Source organism: Tachysurus fulvidraco, chromosome 5, assembly GCF_022655615.1.
Source record: "Tachysurus fulvidraco isolate hzauxx_2018 chromosome 5, HZAU_PFXX_2.0, whole genome shotgun sequence".
Classification (NCBI taxonomy): domain Eukaryota; kingdom Metazoa; phylum Chordata; class Actinopteri; order Siluriformes; family Bagridae; genus Tachysurus; species Tachysurus fulvidraco.
Window position 1 is genome coordinate 10,814,807 of NC_062522.1, and position 25,917 is coordinate 10,840,723.

At 39.0% G+C, this 25,917-nt stretch overlaps 2 protein-coding genes across 9 annotated transcripts in view; both read left to right on the forward strand.

Moving 5' to 3' along the window:
* Nucleotides 1-10,857, forward strand: part of dnajc6 (DnaJ (Hsp40) homolog, subfamily C, member 6) — a 38,231-nt gene extending 27,374 nt beyond the window's left edge. For 6 of the 8 annotated variants that reach the window (XM_027147078.2, XM_027147077.2, XM_027147073.2 and 3 more), the window contains 10 exons: nucleotides 472-551; nucleotides 1,085-1,278; nucleotides 1,495-1,884; nucleotides 2,639-2,785; nucleotides 4,163-4,258; nucleotides 5,213-5,350; nucleotides 5,924-6,223; nucleotides 7,471-7,616; nucleotides 7,938-8,114; nucleotides 8,567-10,857. In XM_027147078.2, the coding sequence (XP_027002879.1) occupies nucleotides 472-551; nucleotides 1,085-1,278; nucleotides 1,495-1,884; nucleotides 2,639-2,785; nucleotides 4,163-4,258; nucleotides 5,213-5,350; nucleotides 5,924-6,223; nucleotides 7,471-7,616; nucleotides 7,938-8,114; nucleotides 8,567-8,668 (1,770 nt within the window). In that variant the 3' untranslated portion in view covers nucleotides 8,669-10,857. Of the gene's footprint in view, nucleotides 1-471; nucleotides 552-1,084; nucleotides 1,279-1,494; nucleotides 1,885-2,638; nucleotides 2,786-4,162; nucleotides 4,259-5,212; nucleotides 5,351-5,923; nucleotides 6,224-7,470; nucleotides 7,617-7,937; nucleotides 8,115-8,227; nucleotides 8,438-8,566 lie in introns of those variants that run through there. The other 2 variants (XM_027147075.2, XM_027147074.2) reach the window with 2 other exon arrangements.
* Nucleotides 10,858-20,261: 9,404 nt separating this feature from the next.
* The window catches only part of lepr (leptin receptor), a 49,410-nt gene continuing 43,754 nt past the window's right edge, over nucleotides 20,262-25,917 (forward strand). The window contains exon 1 of the mRNA XM_047814074.1: nucleotides 20,262-20,364. The gene's annotated coding sequence lies outside the window, so the exon portion shown is untranslated. The remainder of the gene's footprint in view (nucleotides 20,365-25,917) is intronic.

The following is a 25,917-nucleotide window of genomic DNA, read 5'->3' on the forward strand; positions in this document are numbered from 1 at the left end:
AAATGTCTGTAATGACCTATTAGGTCCTCAGCAGCTCTTGGTTACACAATTCCTCTCGACTACACAATTCCTCTCGACTACAAACTGTTGCAGAAAGGAAATTATTTACATTGACATTATTTCCTGTCCAGTGTCACACAAATGAGGATGAGGTTCCTTTATGAGTCTGGTTTCTCTCTTTTTTCCTCATATCATCTCAGGGAGTTTTTCTTTCCACCGTTGCCTCATTATGGATAGATTTTAGAGATAAATTGTAACTTAATTTTAAAGCTTCTGTAAACGATGCTTCTGTAAATCTGCTTTGAGACGATATGAATTGTTAAAAGCGTTATACAAATAAATCGAATTGAATTCAAATACTGTAAAACACTGTGAGTAAGCACTGCTGTGGAATAACGTTTTTAGTAACATAATGACACTAATACTCCAGAAATTACAGTATGTTTGATTAAAATGCTTGTTTTGTTGCAGGTGACCAACACACAAATATTCCAGATTCAGTTCCATACAGGCTTCATTGCCCCTGGCACAACAGTCTTAAAGTTTTTGAAGTAAGCTTTATTAGCTCTCTGTCTGATTTAATAGAAAGATACACAAATTTAGTCCTTCCAGGATTTCACAGAAATTAACACAAACTCTACAATATACAATACAAAGGTGCTTGTAATTTTTCAAAATTACAGCACATTTTCAGCAGATTTGGACCAGTACCTAAAAAAACCAAACAAACGAAAACCTATCATATTTGGCTGCAATAGTAAAGCAAGCTTTTTGAAATTCTGCAAGGACTCAAATAATGAAGCTAAAATGCTTCTCGATCTCAGTCATCAAAGTGCTTGTGTTTTTTGTGTGTTCTCCAGTCAGGCACCATACAGTATAATCTCCATTTTCATGTATTCATTTCGCAGACAATTTGATCCCAAGTGACTTACATTTAATACAAGACACAATCCAATCATATGCTGAGAACCCAAACCCCCGAGCCACCACTCTTACACTCTTAAATGCTTCACTGTGGCTTTATCCAAAACATATTACATTCTCTCTCTGTACTTGATTTTAAAATACTCACACGTGTGTTCAGGCCCGAGCTGGATGCTTGTGATTCTCCAGACAAGTATCCTCAGCTGTTCCAAGTTCTGCTGGAGATTGAGGTGGAGGACACAGAGAAACAGAAAGATCTCACACCACCCTGGGAACAGTTCCCCACCAAAGACCTGAGCCCAAATGTGCTGTTCTCCAGCCACCAGGAACACAAGGATGCTCTTGCTGTCACAGGTGAAATACAGCAACAAAATGCATAGTTACAGAATACTGTACAATCATTTAAGCATTCTTTCATTCACACGGACAAGTCTGTCTTCAGAACAGTACTGAGTCTGTTAAACAATTCTCAAGCCCTTAAATCTGGAGATCAAACCCACATTTTAGAGCATTATACTGTAGCTATTTCTGAATCATTCTGAGTTCAAATTTATTGGTTGTGTTGTTTAGATCCAGCACAGGCCCAAGGGGCCCAGGGGGGCCGGGTGGGCCCAAATGAGGAGAGCGAGCCCTCAGATGATGACATGCTATCACTCTCCAGCCAGCAGAGCAGCGGCAGTGGCGAGAAAGCCAAAGGGGCCAGTAAAGCCGAGGCTCCACCCACTGCCGCCCCTCCGCTTGCTGAGGATGTTGACCTCCTGGGGCTGGACGGAGGTAACATTCCACCTCCTCCAACTTCCCCACAGCCTTCAAACACCACAAACACTACCACTGACCTGCTGGGAGATTTGTTTGGAGCTCCAGGCTCTCAGATATCCAGTGGCACTGCTTCTGCCCAGTCTACTCCTAAAAGGACGACCTCCTCGACCTCACCTTGCCCCTCACCTAGACCCTCAGACAGTAAGCACACTTTCATTTACAGGGTAAACTTTTACTGGAGTTTGATCGTTATGGTAAGTAAAAGAAACCTGAAAATAATGTTGATTGAATCTGTTTTAGGGAATATTTTGATAGGTTAAAATAGTTTGTACCTGCAGGTAATGGATCAGTCCAGACCAAAGTTTGCCTCTTTAGTTTTGCTCCTCAGTTACAAAGTTAATGTAGCTATTCTAGCAAGTAATGCAAGTCAGTCTCACCCAAAATGTAAACTCTAGTTATCTAACGTCATTCTCTGTACACAGATGGTAACACAGATGAGTACAGTATGTTGATAAATGTTTGTCACTCAAATTATTACCATCTGTGTTCACAGCACAACTGGTTTACTTAGCGATACCCACAAAACCCCATAAAAGGCAAAGTTCACAGAGGAATCGAAAAACAACAAAATGATAACTAAATAAGGGGCACCCATAATGAACAATCAGGATTATTTGGTATTTATGTAGCCATACAAGGAGTTTGTTATGTATTACTTATATTGTAGCTCTTGGATTAAGGAAGCAAAAAATGGGCAAGATAAAAGATTTGATTGTGTGACTCAATTGGGATACATTGATTTGTCAGAATCGCACTCTGGCATCATCTAGTAGAAGATGTTCTGTTTAGCTGCATATTGTCTACAGTTAAAATAAACTAAACTAAACATTTACCACCAACTTCCTTCTAAAAACTACATCTGAGGTCGTTTTCACACTTTTCTTACTCTTTGCAGGTTTTGACCTGTTCGGGTCGGCTCCATCTGCTGCAAAGCCTCAAGACTTTATGGGGTCCTTCCTAGGAGCAGGTAATGTGAGACAGTCAGAGCCCTTTCTGCATGCAGCACACTCTCCATCTCCCACTATGCAGAGCATGGTCTTGGGTAAGGCATGCACCTATGCCAGCAGTGTGTATAGCAGCGGTGTGTGGATCAGAAGTGTGTGTATTAGCCTTGTGTATAACAGCAGTGTGTGTATGTAGTGTGTGTATTAGCCATATCAGCAGTGTGTGGAACAGTAGTGTGTGTATCAGCAGTGTGTGTATGTAGTGTGTGTATTAATCTTGTGTATAACAGCAGTGTGTGTATGTAGTGTGTGTATTAGCCATATCAGCAGTGTGTGGAACAGTAGTGTGTGTATCAGCAGTGTGTGTATGTAGTGTGTGTATTAATCTTGTGTATAACAGCAGTGTGTGTATGTAGTGTGTGTATTAGCCATATCAGCAGTGTGTGGAACAGTAGTGTGTGTATCAGCAGTGTGTGTATGTAGTGTGTGTATTAATCTTGTGTATAACAGCAGTGTGTGTATGTAGTGTGTGTATTAGCCATATCAGCAGTGTGTGGAACAGTAGTGTGTGTATCAGCAGTGTGTGTATGTGTGTGTGTGTATTAATCTTGTGTATAACAGCAGTGTGTGTATGTAGTGTGTGTATTAGCCATATCAGCAGTGTGTGTATGTAGTGTGTGTATCAGCAGTGTGCTTGTGTGTGTGTGTGTGTGTGTGTGTGTGTGTGTGTGTGTGTGTGTGTGTGTGTGTGTGTGTGTGTGTGTGTGTGTATGTGTGTGTATGTGTGTGTGTGTGTGTGTGTGTGTGTGTGTGTGTGTGTGTGTGTGTGTGTGTGTGTGTGTGTGTGTGTGTGTGTGTGTGTGTGTGAGGCAGCTTGTTTCCACCACATGTTCAGTGATTGTAGCTCAGTCTTGTGGCTGCATTATACTGGTTTGGGGAACAGAGAAGAGTGTTATTTGTCTTTCAGACTGCAGTATGGGATTTTCTTTGTAGTTTACTGTATGCACTTGAGAACTCTTATACAAAACGGCCTCTTACCATTATATAATGACAAGGATATTTTCCAGAGTGTGCATTAGATTTAAATGATAAATCGACCATGAATAACATGATGTTTAGAATTATTTTTGTAATCAGTGTCTGAGTATACCTTTTTAGTTTCACTTCCTTTTATTAGCTTGTTGATATGTTTTCACTTCATATTTGTTCCGGTTACATTGCCCATAATAGATCATATTTTAGCAGAACTTTATTTCTTTAGTCTGTCCAACTTTATGTCCAGATCTTTTGCCTATTCTTTTCTGAAGAGAAGTTTGCTGTGTGGAGTTTTCCCTTAACAGAGTTAATAGTCATTTTTAAAATATCTGCACATTTGCACAAACCCAGTTCAAAGCAAACCTCCAGAGACCATTTTGTTACCTCAGTATAAAATGGCCGGAGCTGAACGAGGTCTAACTTGTGCCGATCTCTGCCAGGCCGCAGCTCACCCGTGCCCCCCGCTACACCCACTGTAAACATCCAGCAGAGCACTATGGGAGGAGGATGGGACTGGAACAGAGCAGCTCCACCTGGCAAGTGAAATTCAATACCACAAACACAGTAGCAGGACATCTGCTGGAGAATTTCTGAATTACACATACATATAACCTCATACATCACCTGCTTCATCGTTTTACTTTAAAGTACAAGCTAGAAGAAGAAATGCCATCAGCTAACTAGCTAACTAACATGCTAGTTAAGCAGGTTAATGATTTTCATAACAACATATGATAGTTGAATTAGTCTTCTCTAGCTTTCAAGCTCTTTATTCAACTAGACGATTCTATACAGAATCAGATTCTACAAAGAACAGAGTACACTTTAAAGTATATCAGCAGTTCAGTCTGTTACTTAAACTAATACATTTAACAAATGGAAAAAAAAAACATATGCAATATAGTAAAGAATATGCTACTAGTCTGGGAAAGTGGCACCAGCTTGTATAATATTAGCTGGCTGTGTTAACAAATTTGCTCAACCACTTGTCAAATATCTGCTACTGGAAGCACAGCAACAGTGAAAGTAGTCAGCTGACTAATTGTAGTTACCCCAGCTAATGTTTCTAACTCATAGTTATACATCTGAGCTGAAGTTTTTATCTAGATGTTAATAGACTCAGACATTTATTCAGACACTAGTTTCTATTTTCAGACAACAGACAATAAATTAGACTATTTGTTCATTTATAGAATAACAATAACATTTTGCGCTCTCTCTCTCTCTCTCTCTCTCTCTCTCTCTCTCTCTCTCTCTCTCTCTCTCACACACACACACACACACACACACACACACACACACACACACACACACACACGCACACATAAACAATACGCAAAACTCCTTAAATGAATATTCCTGGATTGTATTTATATGTTTATTTACTTTAAATATGCACATGTATTAAAATTATAGTATTATTTGGAAGACAATATGAAAAAGGTTTTCTGAGGTCATAAGGTTTATTTGATAAGTCTTTGTGTTGGCAGGTGGTGGATTTAATGTAGGCAGTAAATCAGCTGGTACAAGCCCTACTGGCTCTGCACACAACACTCCTACTCACCAGGCCAAGCCGAACACCCTGGACCCTTTCGCTGACATCGGCAACCTGGGAGCCAGTCTGGGAGGTAAAGTGGAAAAAATGATAAGATGTAATTAGTAAAGGTGTGAGAACAACAGGTATGGAATAATAAGGTTATTCTCTAGTATTATAAATGATCACCACTGCTTCAGTTTCAAATCAAAGGCAACGTTGTCTATACATTGTTTTGTTATACTCCTTTCAGTACCGCTATCAAGAAAGCTATTGTGGTAGATTAGTGGTTAAGGCGTTGGATCACTGATCATAACAAATCCAAAGTCCACCAAGTGTCCACTTCTGGGCCATTGAGCAAGGCCCTTAACCCTCAATTGCTCACTTGTATTAAAATAAAAATACAAAATTAGATAAACTATAAGTCGCTCTGGATAAAGATGTCTGCCAAATGCTGGTCTGGTCCAACTCTACCCACTAAGGCTGGATATGATAGTACATTTCCAGTACTGATCCCAAGAATAGGTAAATAGTGTAGGGTTGCATTAGGATGGGCATCCAGCAAAAAAAAAAACCTGTGCCAAATCAAATAAATAGGTCAATGTTCCACTGTGGTGAGTGCCATAAAATAAGAATTCTGAACCTTATCCTGTTTTTTTTCCTACAGGTGGATCAGGATTCTCCAGTAAGCCCACCACACCAACTGGAACAGGAGGAGGATTTCCACCCATGAGTTCCCCTCAGAGACCTTCTCCCTCTCCCCAACACACCACAGCAGGCTGGCAGTCCAGCACAGCTTTCCCCTCATGGCAGCCCGGAGGTGCAGGTCAGTGGCCTCCACAGGCCCAGGCCAAAGCTCCAGGACCATCCATGACACACAGCTCTCCTCAGAACAGACCCAACTACAACGTAAGCTTCTCCGGCATAGGTGGAGCTATACCCGCAGGAAAAGTACAACCCAACATAGGTCAGTGACAGTGATTGTATTTTCTGGCTGTAAAGTTAACTGAAAAAAAAAAATAGAATTAAAAAAGTGGCTGATAAGGGAATGACTGTTAATAGCTATGATAATGTGAGAAATAATAGCAACTGTTTTCTTGTGCATGTTCCACTAGATTACATGTAACTATAAAAGTGATTTTAAAAAAAAGTGTGACATCTGTCATGACATGGGGCTGAAGGCGGATAAAAATGCAAACTACCACCAGGAACTGAGAACAAAGACAAAAACAAATACCACCATACAGAAATTCTCACAAACTAGATCAGAACAAAAAAAAAAACAAAAAACACACACACAGGTTACAAACAGAAGGTAGACAAAGACAGGGTGAAAAACTTAACACTGAAGGTGGTGAGCACAATGCACAAGGGAAATGAAACATATTATTAAAGAAGACTTGATCTCAATCGTTCCCGCCTCCGCCTTGTGTGTGTGGAGTTTGCATGTTCTCCCCGTGCCTCGGGGGTTTCCTCCGGGTACTCCGGTTTCCTCCCCGGTCCAAAGACATGAATGGTAGGTTGATTGGCATCTCTGGAAAATTGTCCGTAGTGTGTGATTGCGTGAGTGAATGAGAGTGTGCGTGTGCCCTGTGATGGGTTGGCACTCCATCCAGGGTGTATCCTGCCTTGATGCCCGATGACGCCTGAGATAGGCACAGGCTCCCCGTGACCCGAGAAGTTCGGATAAGCGGTAGAAAATGAGTGAGTGAGCGTGATCTCAATCGTGCAGAGGTTCCCTCTGGTGGTCTTGCAGGGAAGTGTCCTAACACCATGGTTCTCTAATAAAATAAAAACATATTTATCTTTATCTCGGTTATAAGAAATGCAGAGAAAAGTGATGACATTCCTGAAATACTCCTGATCCTCCTGATGTGTGTGTGAGCATTACATATTTTTTTTTATCATTGTACTGTTTTAGTTTTAGTAAAAATACTTAACATGGATAAAAGTAAGGTTGTAAGAGTAACTTTATAAAAACTGTAGCACACTCGGTAACACACTAATAATATTTTTTATGATTAGAGAAAATACATTGTTGGCTCCTTCAATGTAGAGAGCAGATGTTCTAGCTGATCTTCAGCTAGTACAAATTATTCTGCGACTACTTCTTTTATACTGAGGGCGAAGAAGGAGAGCTTGGGCGTGCTCTGCTAGTGCCTGCGTGAGTTAATGTACTGTATGTGAACACAGCATTTCTTCCATTTTACTCAGGTACCAAACCAAAGGCTACTGCTAATTTTGATGACCTGCTGTCAGGACAAGGCTTTACAGGTGGAAAGGAAAAGAAAGGTCCAAAAACTATAGCAGAGATGAGAAAAGAAGAGATGGCAAAAGAGATGGACCCAGAAAAGCTCAAGGTGAGAAAAAAAAATACTGATTGTGTATTTTTTGTGTATGGGAATAGGGAATATTTAGTTTGCATCCAACTTAATTATCAGTAGTGCCTGGTATTATAATGTTATACCTCACAAAATCTTTGTAATCCTGTAATCCTCAAACCAATATTATACATACAAGTCTGTTTGGATCAGAATTTCATGTTAACGATTTCATTTTAATCAAGGATTAGTCATAATTCCTTCCCAGACTGTAACTGCAGTCTTTAGCACATAAGCCCAGGTGTTTAATCACAGCAGATTTGCCCATCAGACAGCTCCTGTGTTGTGTGTTTACTGCAGATCCTGGACTGGATCGAGGGAAAGGAGCGCAACATCCGTGCTTTACTCTCCACCATGCATACAGTGCTGTGGGAAGGAGAGAACCGCTGGAAATCTGTGGGAATGGCTGACCTTGTCACACCTGAACAGGTGAAGAAGGTCTACCGCAAGGCTGTGCTGGTCGTCCACCCTGACAAGGTGAGAAAGTCAATATATAAAATATACACTACATAGCAAAAGCTTGTGAACACCTGACCTGAACATCATACCTGCTGTATATGTGCTTGTTAAACATCCTATTACACATTTAGTCCCTAGATAGATAGGTAGATAAATAGATGGACGAACAACGTTGTACTCCAAGGAAACAAAAACATGATGCAGAAGATCCCGGAGACTGATTTTTTTTATTATTTTATTTATTTTTTATTTATTTTTATTTATTTGTTTTTGAAATCTTTTCCAATATTGCAAACTTAATATTCAATCGTTTTGTCACATTTTTGAGAAAATCCTTTTTTGAACAACCTATGTGAGAAAAGGCAAGTAGTTTCTCATGCTGAATAAAAAAAATTGCATTTTATACATACATTTTTGCCTACTCGTTTTAAAACTGGAAATAATATAGATAAAATTTGTTCTCTCTCCAGGCCACAGGACAGCCCTATGAACAATATGCCAAGATGATTTTTATGGAACTAAACGATGCGTGGTCAGAGTTTGAAAGCCAAGGACAAAAAGCTCTTTACTGAGACAAATATCCCACCCAGCTGCTGTTTACGACACAATCGTTCAACCACTCCTCCTCAGAACAGCATGAGACGATGACGATGAGGTTCGTCAGAACCCCTTTCACTGTTCTCCTCTGTCAACTACTGTACGTCCTGCTCCGTACACTGCACACACTAATGCATTCGTCTGCATAGTGTGACTGTGTGTGTCAGTGTGCAACGACTTTGTCTTCTAAATCAGCTGATGAGCGAGCTACTACATGAGCTTAGACATGGTCATGAGTTCTCCCCAGATCTACATCTTACATATCTTTCTTTTCACAAATACAGTATTTCTTCTGTTTTTTTTGTTGTTTTTTTTGTAGTTAACTAGATCAGATCCTAAACAACCTGCCACACATTAAACTGATCTTAATTACATATAGTGGTGTAAGTGGTGTAGAGAATGTGCAGGTCGGTGATGACACTGAAGCGGGGTCTTATTGATACTTAGCACCGAGAGATAAGAGCAAAGCTCAAAGGTTAGCGTGAGGAAACAGTGTCAGCATACAGTGAAGAAAAATCTTGCTCTTCTACACCGTGTGGAGTGATATAAGGCCGTTGGAGTTCACGTGTGGGCATGAAAAGCACAGAAATAACGATCGAGTAGACAAGTTTTGTACACTCAGCTAGCTATAGTGATATAATTAACAGAATCTGTGAAATGCAAAAGACTAGGAGGTGACGTCTTTCATTGACTACTGATGTATCCGTGTGTATGAAATTGTATTTGTTTACAAAAATAGACATAAGACAAATTGATTACTTACAGCACAGAGAGTCCAAAACAACAAAACACAAGTGGCTAATAATAATAATCATACTGAAAAAAACGTATCGTGGCGTGCGCTTAATTCATCGTGTACTAAAAACTTAACTGTGAAAGAATGACAATGCACGTTTATTAAAATAGCAAAATCGAACGGGATGCGTGAAGGAAAATCATTTTGAAGTTACAAAATAATCGCTGAATACTTATATAAAATTGATTTGGAATGAGAACGAATTGATAAATATATTAAAAAAAATTGTCGTTCAGATTTTTTGGATGCCTTTCAGTGAACCGTTATAATTTGTTCTAATTATCCTTATCAATGGATGAAAAAAAAAAAAAGTTTCATCTAGACATGAAAATAAAATACAGGTCATATGGTTCAATAAAAAGGTTTAAATATTTATCCATGACATCCATTTGATGTTCAATTTGTTTTTTCCAAGTCTACACTTTTTATGCAAATGTTTGTAAATCGTATGGAAAAATATCAGATATCTAATTAGATCACTTAGAATTCATATTGTGATAATAATGTACCAGGATTTGGTCACCTCTCTCAAGATTCTTCTAAATCTGAATATTCTGAGTGAATTAAGATGTATATTTGGCTTGAATATGCTTGAATGTGTAAGTGTGTATATGTGTGAATTGATGTCTAGAATTCTCCCAGTTTTTCCACTAGCACTGACTCGTTAGCTCTCTTGGGTTTTTCCCATAGAGATGTTTTAATTAATTTGATTTCACATCATGAAACAAAGACCTCAATATTGTTCACTGAACTTCAAGTCAACTTCTGCAATATTTGGATAGTTTCAAGTCATGTGTAGGCATATAAAGTGGTACACAGCCCAAATGTAATGACTCTTTGCCACAAAACTAATCTGCCCTTTCTCAATTGGTATATTTGCACTGGAATGGCACTCGTTATCCATAATATACAATAGATATGTGCGTTATCACATGGTACCTACTTACCTATTGCTCACAATTTCTAAAAACTGGATCCTGCTGTTGACGTTTAGGGCTCTTCTGAATCTTTCAGTCAACTGCCTCTCCCTATCTGCAAAAGACTTACCTCAATGTCTTCTGAAAATATCAAGCATCGGTCCATTAATGGATGGACCGTCGTATTCAACCTTTGCTCTTTCCTCAGCTCTTCTGGACTAGATTATCTTTCACCTTAAGGCTGTCCTATTGTTCTGAAGCTAATCTTTGTATACAGTAGTGAACGTGTGGTGTTACCAATAATACTATACTATGTATGAAGGTGGTTTGGATGCAGTTCTGTGTTTGCCTGTCTGCTGTATCGCCATTACTGAAATTTTATTTTACGTGTTCCCTCTCTCAGTTTTACCCGTATAAAAGTGAGCTGCACAAATAAATGGGCAAGAGAGTATGTGATATGTAAAATCAACTTTGTTTTTTTTCCCCTGTAAATGTTGAATTTATTTCATGGCTCTGGACAAAAAGGATGAAAACACAGATAGGGAAAATCTGAGACTAATAACCCACAACTTCTAATATGCTCTGCTTATACAAAAGCCTAAAAAAACACAGCGTTTTTCAAAATAAATTAGAGAGGAGTAAAGTGCAACAGGTGAAGTGTGAGAACACCAGTAAAACACCAGAGAAAACCCTCACCAAAGTACTGATTATTGTTGTATGGGTTATGGGAACATGCTATCTGGCTTTACTTCCGGTTGCGCGATTATATAAACGAAGCTCAAGTTAACATGAAATATCGGTAACTGTTGCGTACCAAGCCGTTTCTTTTGCTTTTAATTTTTGACAAGTTTGTGTATGACCCTGTATTCCATTTGTACTGACCACGCCTTTAACCTAGCCCTTGCCAGTTTTGTTCCCTTAGCCCTTTGCGACACTACCTTTGCCTGTTTTCTATGTTTGCCTGACATTTTTGGACATTTCTGCCTTGGATCTATTAAAACTGTGTTCATTCCTGCACATGGATTCCAGGCCTCTTCGTTACAGGAACCAGCCACCAGTGAATTCAGCAGACCTAGCACAGCTTCAAGCCTTAGTTGGTCATCAGGGAGAACAGTTAGCGGCCTACCCGGTGCAGCTCACTGTGCTGCAAAACACCATTGCACACCTGCTCCGAGCACTGCACAATCCTTCCACATCCAGGGTCAGGCTCATTACGCATATCTTTGCTGGAAAATTTTGATGGCTCAGCAAATCACTACTACGGTGCGACATAGTTTTTAATCACCAACCAGAGGTCTACAAGGATGCGTGTTGATACTAAATGCTCGTTTTTCATGACTCTTCTTATGGGAAGTGCCCTGAACGGCTGCGGCAACCTGGGACACAAACACCCTGGTACTGTATGTACCTCCTATGCAAATTTTACACAACAAATCTGCAAGATGTTTGAGTATTCAGAATATCCAGCTCTGTCAAGGCACTGACTTCTCGGCGGATTACACGGTACAATTTTGTACACTCGCTGCTCAGAGCAGACAAAATGATGGCACTTTAAATGCCATGTTCCAAGAAGGCTTCAACACCAACCTCCGGGGAGAACTCGCCTGTCGGGATGAGGACCTCTCGATAACCCAGTACATCACGCTGGCATCCGCCTGGACAACTTAATCAGGAACAAGCAACCACAAGCTCAACTGCATCCTGATCTTCCCTGTGAGGAGTTTCTGGAGCCCATGAAAATTGGCCAAACTGTGTGCCAGCTTGCCTCCTCCTCCAATTATGCTTCTATTGAGGACACGCTGGACATCGCTGCGTGGTCTGCCCAGAGAAACCCACCCCTCATGCTACAAATCGGACTCTTTCACACAGAAAACATAATCAGCTAATCAAGTCATCCTGGGCTTCCCACCAGCTAATCAAGTCATATTGAGGACTGAATGCCATAACAGACAGGTACACCATTCCCCTACCCCTAGTCCTTCTCACCATAAAACAACTTAGGGAAGCACAGATTTTCACCAAACTAGGCTTAAGAAGTGCTTACAATCTGGTTCACATATGAGAGGGAAACAAATGGAAGACCGCATTTCCCACCTCTAGGGACACTGAGTTTTGCCAGCCTAACTCGCCAATCGTCATCCAGAAATCCTCAGAGACTTCCTGAACCAGAATAATTGTCTACATAGACGACATTTTGATCTACTCATCCACCATTGAATCCCACATCACGCAGGTATTCAAAGTCCTACCACGACTCCTATATCATCGTGAAAGCAAAAAAGTGAATTTCACAAAGACTTGTTCTTGAGGTACGTAATAAACGGCCACTTAGTGAAGATGGACCCACACAGTAACAGAGTGACCTACCCCAGCCAACATCATGGAACTACAGAGATTTCTTGGCTTTGCTAACATTTATTGGAGGTTCTTTAGAAATTTCAGTTCCGTGGCCACTCCATTAACATCATTACTAAAAGAAAAACCACCATCCTGAAACCCACTGACCCCAGTCTGCCATTCATTGTGGAAGTTGATGCTTCTAGTAGTGGAATAGGGGCTCTACTCTCCCAAGGCCACAGGTCTCCACTACACCTCCACCCATTTGCCTTTTTTTTTTCTCCAAAAAATGTAATTTAGTCAAAGCCAAATATTATGTGGGGAAATCAGGATTGGCTCTCTATCAAGAATTTAGCCACCGCTTTATTAAATGAAGGCTAATTACCTAATACATAAGCTAATTGTTACATACAGTATATATTTATCTCATTTGGTCAATGCTTTTATTTAGTAAGACATGATACAACTTTTATATAATGAGACCAGAAAAGCTACGACTGAACAGTGGAGGCTTGTCACAACGGTAACTTCGGTAGCTCCAGGCTGCAAACACTGGACTACCACTGCTTGGAACTTACTGGACACTAACTGGTGTTGTTTTTGAGCAATATATGACTTAATCTACCAGGAAAAAGCTTGCCCATTAGAAGTGAGTATGAAAAACAGCAGATACCACAGTCACCAGAGTGAAGACTCTGAATACGTTCCACAAGTCTTTAGGTGCCATATTGAAACATAGTCTTCCTGGGATCTCAGTTTATAAGTCTTCTCCAGTAAGAATATTAAAAACAATTTGATAAATGAGTGTTTAACTTTATCTTATATATATATATATATATATATATATATATATATATATATATATATATATATATATATATATATATATATATATATATATATAAGCCCTAACCATAACCCTAACATGTCCTTGATGGAGCAGAAACACCTGGCTTCACCCTGCTTGTGGTCTGGCAGGGAAAATTTCCAGAAGTTGCTGACACATGGCTGGATCGTGAAGCTGGCACAACATTACAAAACATTAGTGAGCACATCAAACACTACAGTGCTGCCAAAGTGGGAGCTAAAGTTGTGAGAGATGACTATATGTGTTTACAAAGAAATGACAATAGACATTCTCACTAAGCAGCCGTTCAGAAATGCGTAAATGCATAAATTATATTTAGATGCCGAATGACTAATCCAGTGGCAGGAGAATAAGAATAAGAATAAGAAGAACGGGCATGGAAGCCTTTATTATCGCCACATATACTTTACAGTGTACATTCTTTTCTTCATATACCCCAGCTGAGGAGGTTGGGGTCAGAGTGCAGGGGCAGCTATGATACAACACCCCTGGAGCAGGGAGGGTTGAGGACCTTGCTCAAGGGCCCAGCAGTGGCAGCTTGGCTGTGCTGGGCCTTGAACCCCGATCCTCCAATCAACAACCTAGAGCCTTAACCAGTTAAGGCCACCACTGCCCTAAGGAAAGTGTTATTGTTTATGAGAAATCTTACTGTGCATTCCAGATAGAATATGTGATTTCAGATATTACACACAAGATGGCAGCAAAAAGTGATATTGTGGGTTTGGTTATGGGAATCAAATCACAGAAACACATACAGTAGGAAAGTATAATAAAATATGTTTTCTTACAAACTATGATTTTTAGCGCTGCTGTCTTTTGTTCCCTAAAAGGATTTCCCCCACACTATCTGAGCTGTCTGACATCTTTACTAATGCTGTTCTCATTATCTGCTTATCAGACACAGCTGAGACTCCGTCCTTAAATGCTCTCTGTTTGTAAGAGTGTCTACAGTGTGTGTGTGTGTGTGTGTGTGTGTGTGTGTGTGTGTGTGTGTGTGTGTGCCTGTGTGTGTGCCTGTGTGTGTTGTGGTGAGTCATCCAGTGGTCATCCATCAAACCTAACCTACGTAACCTAAGTGAGGTCTGCTGATTTAATGTGATTATACATCTTAAGGCTTGCACCGATGATGCTGCAAAACGTCTGTTGAGGGTCTATGAGGTAAAAACAGACCTTTATCTCATTTTTAAATCACATTATTCAATGACAATTTAATTGTTTTAATTTTAATTTGAGAGTTTATATTGCTTTGGTATTCACCTGTTACTATTTACATTATATGTACATTATAAAAAAAAGTCAGGTATAGTGCTGATTATTTTTTTTTAATACCAGCAGGCTGAGTTATAGGGTAATATGGGGTTATAGGGTTATAGGCTGAGGTATATGTTAATGCACTCATTCTAATATGTTATTTTTCTAAAGTAACAGCTAATTCATAGTGACTAATGGTGGACGCTCCACCTCTCCATTTATTTCTAATGCCACATGTTTTTTAATTATACATAAAAGCATTTGGAGCTGACTTGTTATGGTTCTATGCCAGTGTCTGGATAGCTGGAGGTTTTCCGGACTGCTGTTCTGTCTCACTTGAAAAATGCCTAAATGGTCTGCAAGGTAAATAAACACAAACATAAATATTAACATAGCCCTGAAGTTAATCCTTCTCGTGGCTGTTCCATAACTTCATTGTATAAAACATTCATTTTCTACCGCTTATCCAAACTTCTCGGGTCACGGGGAGCCTGTGCCTATCTCAGGCGTCGCCGGGCATCAAGGCAGGATACACCCTGGACGGAGTGCCAACCCATCGCAGGGCACACACACACTCTCATTCATTCACGCAATCACACACTATGGACAATTTTCCAGAGATGCCAATCAACCTACCATGCATGTCTTTGGACCGGGGAGGAAACCGGAGTACCCAGAGGAAACCCCCGAGGCAACGGGAAGAACATGCAAACTCCACACACACAAGGCGGAGGCGGGAATTGAACCCCCAACCCTGGAGGTGTGAGGCAAACATGCCCCCCGTATAAAACATGTACTTAGCAATTGTCCCTTTTTTGTTTTTAACTGTAAGTTCCCAATATGGAAACGTCACACACATCCAGACTACTGCTCCATCTCTTCACCAGCTTCCTGTTCTGTATTCAAAATTTTAACGCTTGTTTACAAAGTGAAATAATGGAACTGCCTGCTACTTTGATGATGGCAATAGTTATATAATAGAATGGTAGAAATAGTAATATAAAATGAATGAATTATTCAGAAGGAACGGCTATAAACATGAGTGTGAATATTCATTTTTCTTTTTATTGTCAGTGTTTTGCTCCATCTACAGTATTTATCTGGTTTACACAGGGGATCAAGGAGCTTATTCCAGGGAATTCAGTATACAGGATGGGACACACTGAATAGGCAGCTAACTCATTGCAGAGCTCAATCACACACACACACACACACACACACACACACACACACACACACACACACACACACAGTATGAAGACTTTTTACTGTACCGATCCAAATCCAAGTATTGGAATGAATCTTTTGTGTATTGTCTTGTATTTTTTGTTTGCACTGTCTTGTCCTGCACTGTCTTGTTTGTCTTGTCCTGCACTGTTTGCACCAGGTTACACAGTTGCACTTTATGTATCTCGGACTAACTTACTTAAGTCCTTATAGCTCTGTCTTTGTTTTATGTAGCTTCATGGTCCTGGAGAAACGTTGTCTCATTTCACTATGTACTGCAACAGCTATATATGTTTGAAATGACAATAAAAGCTTATTGACTTGACTTGACTTGAATGTCACCTGGATAAATAAACAGTTGAATCCTCTGCAGTTTTTGGTGCTATAAGTTTATTAACATGCTAATTTTTAGCCCTGGCTTCAATGATGATACATAGAAACACAGAAATAAGCATTTTACATAATAAACACTAGCTAAAGGTTAGTTAGGTTAGGTTTTTGGTATCTCTAGCTAAAGGGTGTAAAACAATGTTGTGTAAATGTACGTTTCAAGTCATAATATTGTACTTCTTTCTGGTCTTGTGATGTGGACTGAAAAATGATGTATCATTTAGTTTGGAGATTTAGCTGTTTTTATGCTGTGTTATGTCATTATTGACACGTTTTTGTAGACCAAACTGCCAAGCTTTGTCATGCAGTGCAGACATGCGGCATAGTGGTGTATTCATGCAGTGCAGACATGCGGCATAGTGGTGTATTCATGCAGTGCAGACATGCGGCATAGTGGTGTAGTCATGCAGTGCAGACATGCGGCATAGTGGTGTATTCATGCAGTGCAGACATGCGGCATAGTGGTGTATTCATGCAGTGCAGACATGCGGCATAGTGGTGTAGTCATGCAGTGCAGACATGCGGCATAGTGGTGTATTCATGCAGTGCAGACATGCGGCATAGTGGTGTATTCATGCAGTGCAGACATGCGGCATAGTGGTGTAGTCATGCAGTGCAGACATGCGGCATAATGGTGTAGTCATGCAGTGCAGACATGCGGCATAGTGGTGTAGTCATGCACTGGTGAGGAATTTGAAGGCTAAGCTTAATTTTGCAAAAAACTGTCTACGAAACATGTTTCCAGGGTACAGGTAATGAAAGTTGATGTGAAGGTCACTGATCTGTTTGTCCTGTCTGCAAGCTGTAAAGGAGGCAAGCCGAAGCCACACACAGGGCAAAATGGTTTCATTGGGTTCGTAAGTTCAATGGATCTTTTAGCATGTGAGGAACAATGTTTTGTCCTCTTTGGGAACCATGACAGTAATAAAAGATTTAAAGTGTCATGAACAGTTCACCAGGTCAGGAATTGTTGAATAGCAGAGAATTTAAAGCTTGTTAGGGTGGAGCGGTTTTAGCATCTTTAGGCTATTTATGAATCCTTGTGATATATAGTTGTGCCACATGAAAGCATTTTAGTTATCATACACCCTGGGATGTTTTCTGAAAGATATTCATATGAATGTATAGGACTAATATTTCATTTGAATGTACGCAATTTTATTTCATTTTTGTTTTTAATACATTAAGTCCATGCACTTGTACTACATTACTTTGGGTAGGAATATTTTATTGTGTGTTTTTACTCAAGGAGACTAGCTACACATGCTACTTACTGTGGTTTAACCCTTGTATGTTGTTCGTATATTTGTTACTCAGTCAGTGTCTGTGGGTCTGGTGGACCTGCTGCATTTTTAGGTTTATAATTCAACACAATCAAAAATTTTATGTTAAAATACTCTACAGATGTTTACTTACTTCATCCCAATTATAAGCAATATAAACAGCATATATGGTTAATATTTGCCCTTTACCTTTATTACATCACATTTTTTTTAATTAAAGTGCTCTTGTTTTTTGATGTTTTTTAATAAAATGTAATAAAAAAAAAGAAAATTTAATCAAGTTATGAGTGGGGAAAAAATCAACACATTTACAAGGAAGCAAAGTTTTTCAAAACTATTGATGTTAATGAATATGGGTCCCACAGACCTGAACAACATACAAGGGTTAAATGAACCCAAAACATTGTTTTGAACAATGATTAGAACAGATGTACTGTAACTGGGTCTGACATTATATATAAACTACATTACAGATACAAATAAAATGACTCTCAGAAGATAATGAGATCAGTTTGTGACATTGCCAGAGAGCCACAGCTGTATCCTTAAGCAAAGAATTTTTCAATTTCTCAGTTTTTATACAGTATATAGGTTTTATACACACATCTGTTCATGTGGAACATACATTCGTGTGGTAATAATTACCCCGGAGGTGGTTCATGCCATCAACCCAGATGCTGTGTAATATTGATTTGGAGAGATAATATAACCATGTCATTTTTAGAAAGACTAAATCATCCTCCCATTTTTATTTTTTTTTTATTAATGGAGATCTTCCCATCACCTCCGATATTTAGCTGCACTATCGACCAAGTGTGAATGAGGCATTTTGTCACTGACCGGACAAAGACAGAGACAATGTTCAGAGGCTGTATAATTGATCTGTGAAACTAAGGGTCTTTCCACTGTAAAAATCTATTTTAGAATTCAAACCCCAATTTGTTGATCTTCAGTGATTACTGCAAACTGGCATTTCATCTGAAGCCTATCCCAGAACAATGGAGATGAGGTAGGAATACACACTGGATGGGATTTCACTCAGGCCTGGCTGGAGATTACACTGTATACCAACCTGCAAAGACTAATCCTGCACTTTTCATGGAGCTTCTTTTGTAGAAAAAAGCCACCTGTTAATGTCATCCAGGCAGGCTAAAGATAGGTCTCTTTAAAGCCACTCTTACTGTTAAACTGCAGCTGCCATGGTGCAAAACAATTATAGCTGAATGTACAATATATAAATATATTGAGAGACGTTTACAGGCCTTGTAACTGCTTTTCCAACACCGGTATGTGATCTGCTCTGAACAGGTGTTGGCAACAGTGTTTAAAGTTTCTACAAATGCTCGGACGTAGATCGGTGAATTCTGTGCAGTGAATTTATAGATTAGTATCTAGAGGAAGATCTTGAGTGGTGGGTGTTGCAGGGTATGTTGCAATATGTTTTAATTGTGTCCTGTTTTGATACTCATTTTTCAGCTTTTACATGTGACATTTACAGCCATCATAGACGTTATTGTATTGTATTTTAAGCAAAACACTGGTTTCAAAATTATGTGCACCTTCTCAGTGAATACCCAGTGAAGCTTCTTTTGGCTCTAAGTACCTTCCTGTAACGATTAACAACATTAAAGACACAAGACAATGGAATTTGAAACTTGTCCAAACTATCCACCTCCACCCCTCTTCAGGGATAACAAGAACTTTGCTAGCAAAATAATGTGGCCTAATAATGCCACTCTAAACATAGGAAGCAAATAAACAACTAAATAATAACATTTATGACCAAGACATATGAACTGTAACACTCTGGCAGATGCAACCAGGTTCTAGGTAAAAAACGTTTGTTATGTCTTGACATTAAAATAATACCATCAACACACCTGCACTGGCATTAAATGCTAACTAAAGCTATGGCAAACACTTTAAAATAAATTCATAAGGAAGTTACCCAAAGTTTGTTGTTTTGAGGAAATTAGATCAGTGTCTGAATGACTGTATTTGTTAAAATATGCCCTAAATGCACTTAGTTAGACACACAACCATATCCACACATTAACATATTCACACACACACACACACATGAAATCCTGTAATTAATGGAATTCAATACGTGTTGGTGTTGCCACACCAAGAACATTGGGCTTTTGTCCATCTTTATGTAGGTACTCTGTTTGTCTTTCAAACTTACACAAACACTTAAATCACTGTAATGGCTGGAATTCAATATCTAGTGCTGTTACTATGTCAAGATCTATGAGAACTATGGTATACTGTCAAAACCAGAGACCCTCTATGTCTTTTTCACACACACACACACACACACACACACACACACACACACACACACACACACACACACACACACACACACACACACACACACACACACACACACACACACACACTCTAGTGCTATAGTTAACTGACGATTGGTGTGTATTTCTGGCCTTTGCTCTCTCTCTGCCTGGAGACCAGCGTGTAACACCGGGTCTGGGTCTACATAACCAGGGAATCCGAGCAAACTGCCTGAACTCCTCACAACTTTGACCATGCTGCTGTTCAGCCACTCTTCACACTTCCAAACATGAATAACTTGAAGAAGGTGAGTCTCTCTGATTATTAGAACAAACAGCAATAACACTTTAACCCCTATGTTTTTTTACCACCTGCCTTCATCAAAGAAATCTCAGATTTTAAAAGCATTATATGATTAGTTAAGTATCATATCAAATACAGAGACTGCATAATAAATGTTCAAAAAGAAAGGCATTAGAAACATTAATAAGCATCTCTGAGTAAGATAATAAAAAAAATACCATATATACAAAATGGGTGCTATGTTTGAAGTAAAGCTGAACTAATAAACCTTAACAACAAACTGTTGCCATTCTTTGCCTTCAGTCACCATTTTGGTTGCATGAAGATAAAATAAATATCTGTTTAATCTAGTATATTGTCAGCATTTGGTCTTTATTGGGAATAAAATGATGCATTGAAGCTAGAGTCAATTACACATACTCAAGGATGGGGAAATCAAACTAAATTCAGCAAAGTAAATAGAGTATAAACTACTACTTTAGTGTAGATTAAGCTACAGTAGTTTAAGTGTACAGTATACTGCCATCCTGTTCTGAAAAAACAAGCTCTGAGCATCAAACCATTGTTCGTTAATACATATTGAAATTAAACTGGGATTTATTTGGGTCTAGCTGTGGACCTCTACAACTGTCACATTCAGTTCCTGCTGCATCTGCAGTTTTTATAATTCATGGATTCTTAGAACATGGCTTCATCAAACTTTTTAGATAATTTTTAGTTATGTCTGGAAACAACTAAACAAGTTTTAAATGTTATTCAAATCCCCATGATAACACTTGCTTACCTGAATTTAGAGAAATACAGTATACAGTTGCATGCTGAACCTGAAAGCAGCCTGTCAGAGGATCTGTACTTTTCTCTTGGGAAATTTATTACAGCCAGTGGAAATTTCCAAGCACCTTTAACTTGTTATCGAGGAGTAATAATGCACAAATCCTGTCAAACAGACCTACGGATAGTGTAGCAAATGAAACGGCTTCCATTTTTTATGTTTATTGCCGCATTCTAGTCAAACTTATAGTGCATACAGCATACGAGCAGACCAAAACACTAGAGACGTAGGATTGTAGGAGACAAGCTATGGCATAAACTCTCTCCAATAAAGTAACCAATTTACTACCAATCTGGGGTTTCTGTGTGTGTTCTTGATGGCCACTTGAATCTTGTCTCACATTCTTGATCTTGCCTGACTGGAGTGGAACCTGTTGTGGTCTTCTGGTATTGTAGAACATCTCAAGGTTTGGTCTGTTGGGTATTCTGAGATGCTTTCTGCTCACTGTGGTTGCAAAGACTAGTCATCCTGTCAACCAAGAACAAGAACAAACCCCAAACTGTACAATTAATAACTGGAAAATAACTGGGTGATTTTTCTTCCCTAATCTCCAGTTTTGAGGAGTCTACCTTCATGATAGCTTCCGATTCTTGTTCTTGGCTGACGGGACTGGAAGCTCATCCACTATAATGTTTGAGGTTTTGTGCATGCTGAAATGCATTTCTGCTCACTATGTCAATCACATCAAGTCAATTAGCTTTTATTGTCATTTCAACCATATATAGCTGACGTAGTACTTAGTAAAATAAAACAACATTTCTCCAGGACTACAGGGTAGAACAAAACAGAGCTACAGAAAACAACACAGAGCCAAGGACTTAAAGTAAGCAGTTCTAGCCACATAAAGTGAAGTGAAGAGTGTGTGTGAGGGGTGTGTGGGGTCAATGCTGTTGGCTTTTTGGATGCAGCATGTGATGTAAATGTCGATGATAGAGGGAGGAGAGGCTCCAATGATCTTCTCATCTGTCTTAACTATCCACTGCAGGGTCTTGCTATCCAAGATGTTTCAATTTCCAAACCAGACAGTGTTGCAGCTGGATGCTCTCAGTATGGTTATAAATTGATTATATGAGCTACTATATCCTACCTGGACTTTTTCTCAAACTGTTCTTATCAGCAAGATGTTTTGACCCACCGAACTGTTGCTAGCTCAGTGTTTTTTGTTTTTTGCATCATTCTGTGTAAACTCTAGAGACTGTTTTCGAACCAGTCCTGTTACCAACATCCATGCCGCAAAGTCCCAGAAATTACACTTTGTCTTAATTCAGATGTTTGATGTGAATATTAATTGAAGCTCTTTACCTGTATCTGCTCGAGGTTTTGCATTGTGCTGCTGCCACCTGATTGGCTGAATAGGTAACTGGATGAAATTTGATTATGTGATAAAATACTTACATATAAATTATTATAATATAAATATAAATAAATTATTACAATAAAATTACAATAAAAATCTGATGCAATATCTGGTATGACACATCGAGTGGGAGTTTAAAGGCACTTTTCCCTTTTAAAGTAAGAATGAAAATACAAGCCTAATTCATTTAACTCATCTTAGATTGACTAAAATCTCAACTTGATGTGTCAGCAATACCAGATATCCCTTGAGGAGAGAAGGATGTAATGATCTTCAAACCCATTTCCACACTCTATTTCCTCACTTTCCACTACAAAAACTAATTTCTGTTCTCTCCCATTCAGTTCCTTAATGATGCTCATTAGGCCAAACTTAAACGTATTATTATTAAGATCTGAAAATCATCCAAAAACATTCCCAGAGTGCATGTGTTTCTCTTCCAGTAATGGGACAGAGTGCTGAGACAGATGACACTGTAAATGTTTCCTCTCTGTTAACAGTCAAACAGGATATTCATAATTTGGTTCTATTACAAGGTGGTCAAAAGCAGATCAGATTGTTTACCTGGACGTGTGGACATGCTGTCAAACAATGATCAATGATCAATGATGTACAAACAACACAAATACTGTACTATGAATATTCACTGGCTAATTTGGTGTAAGTTACCGGGATCCTCAGCACAAAATATAATAAATATATCATGATTTGTGGGAAAAGGCCAAATGTGAGGATAATATCTAGATAAATAGTAGATTATTATGCTTGCAAATTAAACATTTATGCTCTTTTTACTGTATTAACAAGTTTTTTTTATGTAATAATAATTGTCACCCATGTCCAGGGGGCATTGGGGCTTAGTGGTTAGCATGTTTGCCTCACACCTCCAGAGTTGGGGGTTCGATTCCTGCCTCCGCCTTGTGTGTGTGGAGTTTGCATGTTCCGTTTTCCTCCCCCGGTCCAAAGACATGCATGGTAGGTTGACTGGCATCTCTGGAAAATTGTCCGTAGTGCGTGAGTGAATGAGAGTGTGTTTGTGCCCTACGATGGGTTGGCACTCCGTCCAGGGTGTATCCTGCCTTAATGCCCGATGACGCCTGAAATAGGCACAGGCTCCCCGTGACCCAAGAAGTTCGGATAAGCGGTAGAAAATGAGTGAGAGTGAGTGACCCATGTCTGGTGAAATGATCCAGGAATTTGTTTCTTCTGGAAATATTGTGTTATAGATGCTGTCCAAAGACATGTGCTGTAGGATGACTGGATTCTCTAAATTGTCTGCAGTGTGTGAATGGGTGTGTGATTGTACCCTGTGATGTGTTGTCCCCTACCTTGTGCACCGAGTCCCCTGGGGTAGGCTCCAGCCTCCCTGTGCCCCTGTGTAAGATGCATGGTATAGTTGATGAATAGATGTATGGATAGATGTTACAGTACATAAACAGTGTAAAGATATAAAAGCACACAATATGCACCTTTTTCATGTGAATGTCTAAACCTATACTTAAACATATAGAATGCTTAATTCCAAAAGAGCTCAGATGACAATTTTAGTGTTAAGATGATGTAACACCTTAGTCGATTGGCATAGTTCTTTGTTTTTATAATTCGTTATGAAAATGTTATGACAGTTTCAGGACTGTCCTACATTAGAACATCATGTCAATGGACTTTGTATCTTAGTGTGTTGTTGATATAAGGAAGCCATTATGATGTGGAACATCAACTGTTCACTTAATTTATCCATTTAGCAATACCAGGAAGATTGAACGGCCCATTTTCATGTTATTCAGGCAATGATTGTATAAGTTATTGTCACTACAGTGTGAGAGCGCTGTCATACACAGGAAACTTCGAGGACAAACATTTAGAAGAACCATTACATCTGCACAAAATACAAAGAAGCTGATTCCTATTGACAGAAAATAAGGACAATGTTTCTGAAAATATGCAGAATTTGGAGCTGGGACTAGTAACAAGGAAGCAGTAATTATGGCATAAAGTATTGGCTGCAAATCTAGACCTGAAATCTCTTTCTAATGCATATTATTATTTTTTAGAACACACACTTGTCACCCAATTTATTTCTTGTTATTATGTTAACGAGTCAGGTCTATTAGGTAATACATTGTGTATGGAATGGTCATGCCCAGATGCTCAGGTCATGGTCATGGACAGATGACCATGCTTTCCGATGTCCACTGTTTACTCTCCAGTTTAAGTTACATGATTTAAGATGATCAAAGTCTTAAGCACAAGTCACCATGATAGATTAGAGCTTGAACAAATATTCCAGATGAAACACAAGACTTATTTTAATCTAAAGTTATTACTTGATCTAAAATCATATATAGGGTTAAATGCAACATTTTATGTATAACACTGCAGAAACTTATCTTTCTGTTTATTTATCTGTTTTAATAGATTTAACTTTATATCTGTGTCCTTCTGTTGTCTTTAGTACATTTCTGCGCCTCTTTCGCCCCAATTTGTTCACCTGCTAATTCCAATTCACAATACAACTTGTTCATATAATATAACGGCCACTAACCAGGCAGAATGAAGTCTTAATAAACTCAGAGACCGAGAAAACCACTAAATCAAACGGGGCAGTGTAACACAGTCGAAGAAAAGCTCTATCTACCATCTTCTACATACATGTAGCTCACATATCTACAATAAGAGTTATTTTAATGGTCCAATAATGCTCAGTGTGATTCAAGTTAAGTGGTCTTCAGTGTATATGTGATATGGTTAAGTTTTATATTTTAGTTTGTGCCTGAGAGAATGTATGATTCATTCATTCCTTTATTTTAAAACAACTACTTTGTCCTGGTCAATATTACAATGTCTTCAGACATTTCAGAGAATGCTAGGCACAGTAAATGCATATCTTAAACAAGTCAGTCAAAAAGCTCTATTGTCTCTTATGTACTGTTGCAGTGAACGAAACAACATTTTTCCAGGACCTTAGTGCTACAGAGGTACAAGGGACAGCTCAGAATTAAGTACACTACACAGTATTACATCAAGTGTTTGTGTGCAAACAGTATAATAATATCAGCATAAATAAGTATAATAATATAATAATACAAAAGGACCAGTGCGGCACTGACCAATACACAGTTTTGTAATGAATAAAATGCAGTAGTAAAATTCTTTACTTAAATCATTATTTGATTTTCAGTAAATACATAACCTGATACTCTTCAGATTTAGTGTAGCCAATACAACATGCAACTCTTGTTTTTGGAAGGAAACCAGAGAACCCGAAGGAAACCCTCATGGACATGGGTAGAACATGTGAAAGCCCATAGAGACAGCATCCTGAGTTCAGGTTCAATCCAGAGACCCTGGAGCTGTGACCTACAATA